At 40.0% G+C, this 10,906-nt stretch overlaps 1 protein-coding gene across 2 annotated transcripts in view; it reads left to right on the forward strand.

Annotated features, from left to right (window-relative positions):
* Positions 1–2,946, forward strand: part of LOC143027565 (meiotic nuclear division protein 1 homolog) — an 82,115-nt gene extending 79,169 nt beyond the window's left edge. Inside the window, exons 6-7 of one of the 2 annotated variants that reach the window (XR_012966614.1) lie at positions 1,392–1,598; positions 2,333–2,469. Coding sequence is in view for 1 of the 2 variants with exons in the window: in XM_076188876.1 (XP_076044991.1) it covers positions 2,333–2,467 (135 nt within the window). In the remaining variant the exon portion in view is untranslated. Of the gene's footprint in view, positions 1–1,391; positions 1,599–2,332 lie in introns of both variants that reach the window. The other variant, XM_076188876.1, reaches the window with a different exon arrangement.
* The last annotated feature ends 7,960 nt before the right edge of the window (positions 2,947–10,906 follow it).

A 10,906-nucleotide genomic window follows, 5' to 3' on the forward strand; every position in this document is an offset into this window, starting at 1 on the left:
AAGAAAGGATAATGAATGTTGGGATAAAAAGATGGAGGTGGTGGTAGAGAAGAAGTGAACATATGTGGTTTGGTTGTATGGTAGAACTAGGGAAGCATAAGGGAAGTATAATAAGAAGAGAGGAGAAGCAAAACATAAGGTGAGGGAGGCAAATAGAAGAGTAGATACAAAATGTGGTAGGAGTTTGGCAGAAAATGTTGAAAAGAATGAAAAGATGTTTTAGAAGGAAGTGAAGAGAGTGAGGGGTTGAGTCAGGTGGAGAGGAAAAATAGAGGAACATGTATATGGAAGTGAAGGCAGTAAGGGGAAGGTGAGTAGAGTATTTCAGAGAGTTGTTGAATATGGAGGAGGTTAGGGATTGAATGTGGCAGTGGAAGGAGCTTGGAAAATGACTGATAGGAGAGGAAAATTATAGGGATATAAGAAGAGATGATGTACAAAGAGAATGGAAAGTTATGAAAGTTGGAAAGGCACCTGGGCTGGATGGGTGTCATGAGGAGTGTCTGACAAGGAAGGAACAGTTATAATGGATTGGCTAGTGAGGATGTTTAATATGTACATAAAGAAGGGGAGTGTGCCAATGGACAGGAGTGACTGAATTTTTACTTCATTGCCAGGAACTAGCACTTCTGTCGTTGGGAACAATATCATGCCAAAATAGTGGAGTTGGAAGGGGTACTATACAAAAGACTTAAATAAGGAAAGTAGAAATTAAGGAATCGGCATTTATCTTTGAATAGTCAGCTGGCAGGTGGAAGAGAAGGGTAGCAGTCGGAGGTTGTCACCTGTTCTCATGTGAAATAGTAGTGGAAAGATGATATAAATCTTGGCCTTAGTTTGAGGATCAAGTCACAGCCTCTATGTAGAAGTAAAGGCAAAGATAGTGTTTGAAGATGAGCAACAGGGGGATTATTCTCTCCTGTCTCTCACTCACAGGAACACCTCATGCAGGCTCCCAGCATTGGTTCATCCATTTATTCTTTTAACATAGTATACTTTATGTATATTGTCCCAACAACCTGACTATTTATTTAGATTTGGGATGCCTTAATTCTGAAGGGATTGATAATTGTCTCATTCATCTTAGTAGTATTGTTTATAGACTTTAGTGTATTTACCTAATTGTAGTATACAGGAAAGGAGCAATGTTTGTTAGGTCATGTCTCCTATTCTCTAATTTTCTAACATACCTAGACTCAAATTCATGTACAGTTCCAACTTGATCTATATCTTTGATGAGTGTGGTTGTCATCAGTTGCTTTTGTACAGGGTGTTCAGGATAAATTTGACACTTTTTCAGAAAGGAAAGAAAAATGCCATATCTTGGCCAAAAATTTATGTATTCTCAAAATTCAAAGTGCATCTCTTAGAAGATCTTTTGCCAAATACAGCTCACTCAAAGAAGCCACCCGGAAGCTCCACCACGGTCTCCAGGCAGGACCTGAACCTACAGCACACTGCCTTCACAGTGTCCTTTGAGAGTCGCCTGAACACCAGTTTGATCCTGGCAATCAGCTCCTCCTTGGTGTTGCAAGTGTTACAATTGGTGTCTTTTTCAACTATGCCCCACACATAATAGTCTATGGGATTGCAATCAGGTGAGTTGGTGCACCAGATGTTGGGACTAGTGAAGTTGTAGAAATTCTCAGACAGCCACTTCTGTGTTTTCCTGGAGGTGTGACACAGAGCTGAGTCCTGCTGCCACATGTACGGTCTTCCTGCAGCCACCCTTTCCACCCAGCGCTTGACAACACAGGACAGCAACTCAATATAGCCATTTGAAGTGAGTCTGAGTCCCTCTTCAAAGATGTGGGGCGGCATGACGTAACCTTTGCTAGAAACACACCCAAAGACCATCACAATTTGAGGGAACTTGATCTTCATGAAGCATGGGACTTTGTGCAGACTGTAGGCTAGCCACCTGTTGTTCTGCACATAGTGCAACAGGTCCTGGCAGAAGTTCTTCTCGTCTGAGAAGAACCAGAGCATTCCTGGTTCAACTGGGTGTTTGACCTTGTTGAAGAGTTTTTTGGCTTTCATAAGGCAGTTCTTAGCTGCAGCTAAGATTTCCAAATTTTTTAATCCAGTGCGAATCATCATGATCCAGGTCACTCTCTTCCAATATTCTGGTGCTTTCCAGTCATCCATGCTCTCTAGCTCTCACACCCACTAATAGTACACAGAATCAGCTATCTGTTGTACTTTACCACTATTAAATCCTTCAAGTGGTTCTGAAATGACAGAAGATAAAAAAAATATATATCAAATTTATCCCGAACACCCTGTATAGCAAGGGGTAAGACATGCACTTATCTACAGTTACCATTTGCAGGTTGCTCGTGAGGCTGTTAACCGTTGGACAGACAACATTGAAGCTGTGAAATCTTGGTGTCGAACCAAGTTTTTCATTGAAGAAGATACACTCAACAAGCAATTTGGAATCCCTGCTGAATTTGATTATGTGTAAAGATCTTTCTCTAGCTGCCATTGACAGTAATAAACATCATCAGTTGCTTTGAGAATTAGGTTATTGAAGAAGTAAAATCTCAAAATCATGCTATTTCTTTGTAACTTAATTCATAATCCAGTCATCAGTACAAAAAATAATTATTCAGACTTTAATTTAGCCATACGAAGTTAGCTTGTAATTGATGAGAAAACATGTTATACTTCAGATTTTTTTTATTGTCTACATTGTTAAATTCAAGTTGTTCATGGTCAATCAGATCTCTTTCCTCATATTTTTCATACAAAAACCTGTTACCCTGAGGTGTCTAACAATGGCCCATGGTTTAGTCCACAGGGTTTTCAAAGAATAAATATTTTTCTACTATCTTTTGTGTGAATGTTGAGCAATGTGTTTATATCATTAGCATGACGGAAGTCTTTATAATTATTTTGAATATTCTATAATATGAATAACATAATACAGTGAAGTTTCAATTATCTGGTGTTTGATATAACTGCACCTTTTGAGAACCCCTATTAATAAAATTAAATATAGATATTAATACATGGCAATGCCAATATTTGAATTTTGTGCACACTCTTGGCAGCCAAACTATGCAGGTAGAGTGACAACGCTGTAGCATCAGTCATCCGAACTACTGGGAACAGCCTCCTGCTTTGCCGCCATATTACCTGTTGCATCTGATGTGTTACAGTCTCCTCTTTATCTGTTTACATTGGTGTGTCTGTACTAGCTACAGTATCTCACCATGGCCCTACCACAGAATAAGACCACAGAGAAGAGGAAGTGCTTTGTTTTGATGCTCCTGAACAAGATTGAGCTCTTAAAAAGGATGGAGAAGGGCTGAATTCAGTGTGAGTTTGTCGATGCTGTACAACCTCAAGAATCAGAAAGACAAGCTACTGTCTTTCGTTGCTAACACACAACCCCCAACATCGTTAATTGACAAGATGAAGTCATTAAAGAGACATAAGCTTGACAAATTGGATCGGGCTCTCTACATTAGTTTACCGCTCAACACTCCAAAGGTAAACCTGTCACCAGGTAGATAGATAGATAGATAGACTTTATTTGGCAATAAATCAATGTACATGAAGTGCAAATAATGACAAGAACACATAGTTCGAAATAATAAATGTAAATTGCCGAGGATAACACAAAAAACATGAACGCTTATTTCCATTGTGGTCCTCATCAGGTTATTATTCTACATTAAGTCACACGGACAAACATACATAGGGGGTTTAGGGGACCAGAGACACTCATGAGTAATACCAGTCAGTACACATATGACACATAAACATTGTTATAGTTTTGCTAATATTACTGAAATGTTTGTACACATAGGAACATTGAGTCCAAATATTTGAGCACCATCCAAAAGGAACATTGCATTAAGCAAAGGAACAACAAAATAATGTTAAACTGTAACAAAACAGTATGAGTGAGTACTATATCGGAGTAGTACCATTAATAATATACTGCATTTTTCTACATCTGTATCAACATGTATGAGTGAGTACTATATCAGAGTAGGACCATTAATGATATACTACAATATTCTGCATCTGTAACAACATGTAGTTATAGCGAATCCTACACTGTGCTCATTGAGAAGGCCTAGATGCTACGGGTAGATTTGAAGATCAAAACTGAATGTAACTTCTTCCTTGGAAGGCTTTGCAACTTTAAGACTCGTCATGGCATCAAGAAACTGGAAATCAGTGGTAAATGTCAGTCAATGGACTATGAGGGAGCTGAAAATTTCTCTAGCCTCATATGTAAGCATAATGTGAACTCAGACCAAGTTTATAACACTGACAAAACAGCACTTTTTTGGTATTGTTTGCCCAATTCAACTCTAGTTGGATTCAAGAAAAAGGAGGCCATTGGATTTAAGCACAACAAGGATTGGATTACTATTCTTCCATGTGCAGACATCAATGAGCCTATTGTGGAAGAGATGATGGATGAGGCCGTAGTCATCAGTCTTCGTACCTCTACCTGCAACACCCCGCCTGAGCAAGAATCTAACGAATAAGAGAAGGAAAGAGTGAGATGGAAGGAGGCTCACGAAGGTCTAGCTAAGTTTGTTTCCTTTGTGGAGGGCTGTGATCACTACAATGCTTCTGAGGTGATAGCTGTTCACATTTTGATGAACACCTTTCTAACCAAAAAAGGCCAAATCCTACAGTCAGATAGGTATCAGGAAGTTGTTTGAGCACACAGGAAGAGCTTGGCTTCTACTCCTTCTAATCCAGCCATACCTTGACACACTCAACACATGGTTCATCACAAACAGACTCAAAATAGCTCCAACCAAATCTACAGCAACACTTCTCACCAACTGGACAAAAGAACACAAATACATACCTCATCTCTACATCAACAACACTCTTATACCACACACAAACACACTGAAAATTCTTGGTGTAACATACGATACATCCATGTCTTTCAAACAACACATCACAAACATAAAAAACAAATGCACACCCAGACTTAATGCACTTAAGTCAATAACTGGAACAACATTTGGACAAAACAAAGAAACTAATATAACGATATACAAACAATGCATACGCTCAGTGTTGAATTATGCGAGTCCTGCATGGGCTCCTAATCTCAGTGAGACACACCACAACACCCTTCAAATCATACAAAACAAAGCCCTAAAAACAATTACAGGCTGCACAAATACAACACCTACAGACCATTTACACCATGAAACAAAAGTCCTCAAAGTCAAGGACCACCTCGACATGAGAGGCACACAAACACTTGCCGCAGCCACCACAAACACATCACACCCGCTACACTACATAGCAGAACACCCACACACACCAAGAAACATTAAAACAACACCCAAAGACCTTTATCACACACAGATACTCTCTTCTCTTCCTCCACAACCACCAAATACCAGCCTCCGGAAACATATTCATAATCATATCACTCACCGCTCCATTAACACACTGAAAGACAACACACTGCTGCATGCCAGACCCCCTGATATCCACCCTTCTGAATCCTCTCTCCCACGAAAGGACAGAGTCCACTTGGCCAGACTGCGGTGCGGTCACCACCCAGCACTTCTAAGCTACCAGAAGAGGCTGGATGACCGCATTGTGAACAGCTGCCCAGGATGTAACACTTCACCCCATACCATACAACACATAATGGAAGACTGCATTATACACAATCATGCACGCAAACAACACAACATATGCTCTATAAAGGATTTGTGGGAAAACCCTGTTTCGGCTATGGCATTCCTTGGGGAGACGGGACTGCTCGGACAGACAGTCTAGGGAACGACAACAACAACAACTCCTGCCCTTTGCCCAGCAACCCCCCCAAGCAAGCAATGGTAGATGATGATGCCCCTGGAACCAGCACTTCAAGGTCAGCTTTTGAGGCAGTGTCCTGCTCCTTGCTTTGCTCTTCTGACTCAGAATAAGTGTTTAGTTTAGGCTAAGAGAAATGAAGAAAATAAAAAATTGATAAAACAGAAAATGTAAAAAAAAAAGTTGTGCGAGTGATTTCTCTTTCATTAAAAGTGTGTTCATTTGTTTATAGGCTATGCTAAGAGAAAAAAGAAAATGAAAAAAAAAAAGATAAAACAGAAAATGTAAAAAAAAAAAGCTGTGTGTGAGTGATTTCATTTTCATTGTGTGTTGATTTGTTTGTGGGCTCATTTGGAAAAATAAGATAGGTTCCAAGGTAGGTTCATTTGTTGATTAACATTGTGGCAGTGAAAGGAACTAGGAAATGTGATGGGAGAAGAAAATGATGACAGGGATATAGGAAAAGGTGGGGTGCAGAGAGCATTGAAATTGATGAAAACTACCAAGACACCTGGTTGGATGGGTGTCATGCAGAGTATCTGACAAAGGGAAGAATGATTATAGTGGATTGGTGAGTGATAAGATTGTTTAATGTGTGCCTAAAGGAGTCTGCTGGTGGACTGGAGGCATACTTGTGTAGTTCCACTTTACAGAGAAAAAGGGGACAAATATGAATATTGTAGTTTTAGAGGGATCATTTTGTTGAATGTAATTGGGAGGGTGTTAAGGATGTTAGTACACTAAAAATTTAATCCTTTTTTACAATTTTGCGAAAACTTGTGGAAAAATAATTTTAGTCTCCACAACATACTGGTGAAGTAAGAGTGTTGCATGGCATCATTTACTATTTCTGATTGATTTTGTTTTTGTTTTTTTCTTTTAAGTATTTTGAGCAGGTTATGTCCCTATTTAAAGGAACATGGCATAAGACTAGCTCTCTATTTGACATTACATCTGATGTTTTTCTCATTTGTATAAAATTTTAGAAGGGTTTTTGTATGTCTGTCAATATACTGACAGTGAAATGTGAAAGCAAAAATAATAATTCACTGCATATTGTTCAAGTTCATACCACTTTTTTTCCATTTTTAGTGTGGATCATTATGTAACTAGGGACTGTGCTGAATGTTGGAAAGTAGCTCATCCCAGGTGAAACAAAACCCCAACATGAATCACTATTTCTGTAATGCCCCAGTAAAAATCAATAAAAAAAAATTAGGATAAAGTAATGTAAATGTGAAAAATGTCACAATATACTACACTTCATTTATGATAGCTAATTCATCAGTATCTATGCAAGTGTTATACACACACACTGAATGGTCCCCAGTGCAGATATTAATCTATTTTCAACCACATTAACTTTTCACTTTTAATTCCATGTCATCACGATCTTGACTGACAATGCGGTCGACGTTGCAGTGGCTAGTCACTGTTTCACTTTGGTACACCTGAGCTGGGTTCGAGTCCTTGGCTTCACTGTGTATCAGTTTCCCCATATGTCTCCGTCGAGCACATTGTCAGTCTCGATCGTGATGACATGGAATTAAAAGTGAAAAGTTAATGTGGTTGAAAATAGATTAATAACTGCACTGGGGACCATTCAGTGTGTGTGTATAACACTTGTCCACGCACACATACTACCATTGCACCATCATAGTGGGAATGGGTTGAGCATAAGATTTGTGTATATGTATGTAACTCGAGCATAAAAATATAAGAAGTTGTGCTGAACTTATATCTCTCTTGATGGCGCATTGGTTAGTCACTGTCTCACTTTGATACATCTGAGCTGGATTTGAGTCCTTGGCTTCACTGCATATCAGTTTCCCTATATGTCTCTGTCGAGCGCATTGTCAGTCTCGATCGTGATGACATGGAATTAAAGGTGAAAAGATAATGTGGTTGAAAATAGATTAATATCTGCACTGGGGACCATTCAGTGTGTGTGTGTATATATACATATATATATATATATAGGATGTAAGAAAAATGAAATATAAGATTATTCCTTTTTCTATTTATTATTTTTATTACATACATATACCAAGGCTTTTTCCCCCTTACAAGGGAGGTAGCCAAAAAGGGAAAGGCATAAAAACACTCCCACCCATTTCATCCCTAAATACACTCCACACCCCTCCCACCCTTCCTCTCATCTGAGCACCTCCTGGATGACGGGTCATCCCTGCACCCTGCCCACCGCCCTGGGTCAGAAGCAGTGTCGCAAGACACAGCACATCCACAGCAAGGCCGCTTCATTTAATCGGCGACCCCCCCTCTCCGTCCCCCTTTGCATATAAGGCGAGGACGGGGAGAAATCCCTTCGGGCTGCGTCAAAATTTACTCACATATACTACCCCACCCCCGCCCATTCCTCCTCATGCAGTCACAACATCATCCATATACAACCATTCTCCACTCACCTCTGTCTTCCGTCCTCTCCCTTCCTTCCTCAACAGACATTCCCCTCTTCCCCAAAGCCCCCTTCACCCCATCCATCCACCTCATCCTAGGACGTCCCCTCATGTTCACTCCCCCCACATCTGCCTTCCATACCTCTTTTACTAGTCTTTCTTCACTCATTCTTTCCATGTGTCCAAACCATCCTAATATTCTTTCATCAACCCTATCTCCCAAATCCTTTTTCACCCCTGTTCTCCTCCTCACCTCCTCATTTCTCACTCTATCCAGCCTAGTAACCCCCACCATACTTCTCAGACACCTCATCTCAAACACATTCAAACTCCTTCTCTCTTCTTCTCTTATGTTCCACGTTTCTGCCCCATACAGTGCTGTTGGCACAATCACTCCTTCATACAGTCTCCTCTTCGCATCCATTCCCAAATGTCTATTCCTCATTACACTCTTTAAACCACCAAGGCATTTACTCGCTTCTCTCAATCTACATTCTACCTCCACCTTCACTCCACCTTTTCCTGCTACACTTGCACCCAAGTATCTAAAACTATCCACTTCCTCCAGTCCCTCTCCCTTAATGTTCACTTCCAGTCTACTGCCACTTTCACCCCTTGTACATCTCATCACCTTACTTTTACCCACATTTATCTTTAGCTTTCTTCTATCACATACTCTCCCAAACTCTGCCACCAGCTTCCTCAATCCCTCCTCTGACCCTGCCACAAGCGCAGTGTCGTCCGCAAACAACAGCTGGCTCACCTCCCACTTTTCTCCATTTTCTTTAACCATCTCCAATCCCTGACTCACTACCCTAGCATTCACCTCTCGCACCACCCCATCCATGTATAAGTTGAACAGCCAGGGCGACATAACGCATCCTTGACGAAGTCCCACCTTTACTTCAAACCACTCACTCTCTCCATTTCTAATCCTAACACATGCTCTACTACTCTCATAAAAACTCTTGACAGCTCCCAAAAGCTTTCCTCCTATCCCATAAATCTGCATAACCTCCCACAGTGCCTTTCTGTCTACCCTATCATAAGCCTTTTCCAGATCCATAAAAGCCCAAAAAACATCCTTCCCCTTTCCTATAGCTTTCTCACATATCTGTCTTACCACAAAGATCTGATCTACACAACCTCTACCCATCCTAAATCCACACTGTTCCTCACCAATTACTCCTTCTGTTCCTCTCCTAATCCTCTCAATTAAGATCCTCCCATAAGCCTTCCCTACTACACTCAACAGGCTAATCCCTCTGAAATTACTACATTCACACTTGTCCCCTTTTCCCTTGTAAAGAGGAACTATACAGGCACTTCTCCAGTCCTCCGGTACTCTACCCTCTCTCCAGCAAACATTAAATAACCTCACCAACCAGTCCACCATCACTGAACCTCCCTTTTTCAGACATTCTGCATGGCATCCATCCAGACCAGGTGCCTTACCTGCTTTCATCATCTTTACAACTGCCTTCACCTCATCCTTCCTTATTTCTCCTCCATTCTCCTCACTCATCACTCTCATTTTCTTCGCATTTCCCACTGCAGCTATCTTTCCTTCCCTATCCTCCTTCACATTCAGCAACTCCCTAAAATATTCTGCCCATCTTCCCCTCACTGCCATCTCTTCCATTATCATCTCTCCATCTGTACCTTTTACCTTTTCTTCCCTACCTGATTTGCCTCCTCTTCCTCTCTTAATTTCTTTCCAAAACATCTTTTTATTACTTTCAAAATTTTGTCATACTCCTACCCCATTTCACATCTGCTCTCCTCTTTTTATTATTTTTTAATTATTATTAAAAATTTTACTTTATTTATTTTATTTATTCATTATTATTATTTTTTTTTTCCATAAAAGTTGGCACAGATAATTATTGTGCTGTCTACCATTTACAGGAAAAAAAATCAGTCTGGCTTAATTGTTTCAATATATGCTTATCGACATCCTTAATTGAGAGGATTAGGAGAGGGACAATGAAGATGTAGGAAAGATAGGTGTGTGGGTTAATTTTTTGTGGTGAAACAGATATATGAAAAGTTTTTAGGCATAAGGTAAGGGTATATCTATGTATATATATATATATCTTTTATGAATTTAGAGAAGGCTTATGACGGTTGACAGGAAGGCATTGTGGGACATATTGCAGATACATGAGATAGGGAAAGCTCTTATGGGCAGTTCAAAGCTTTTACATGGTTAGTAGGGCATGTGTTAGGATTGGGAATAGTTTGAAGTGAATGTGGGACTACACCAGGGTTGTGTTACGTCACCATGGATGGGATAGTACAGGAGGTAAGTACAAGGATTGGGCAGGGGGTTGAAGATGGTTGTAGATATGGTAAGAAAGTTTAGCTTAGTATTGGATAGTATCTGTTAAGGTCTATCTTTGTGAATTACAACTAGAATGGTATGAGAGGTAGCAGAATTACATGCATAGTAGGGTTCTAAAGAATTCATGTGAAAACCATAGGTTCTTCCTTTTCTTTGAAGTCTCTTGGATATAATGTACATTAGAGGTTCTCTCAAGGCTTATGCAGGGCCCTTGATATGTGGCTTGGAGAGGATCACCAGGAATTGGGGTGAATACAAGAACCTTGTCTTCAGAAGAGAATTTTTTTTTTTTTTTTTTTTTTTTTTTTTTTTAATTTTCAAAATTTTC

This window comes from Oratosquilla oratoria, chromosome 8, assembly GCF_046742065.1.
Source record: "Oratosquilla oratoria isolate Oo_2021 chromosome 8, ASM4674206v1, whole genome shotgun sequence".
In the NCBI taxonomy this organism is placed as follows: domain Eukaryota; kingdom Metazoa; phylum Arthropoda; class Malacostraca; order Stomatopoda; family Squillidae; genus Oratosquilla; species Oratosquilla oratoria.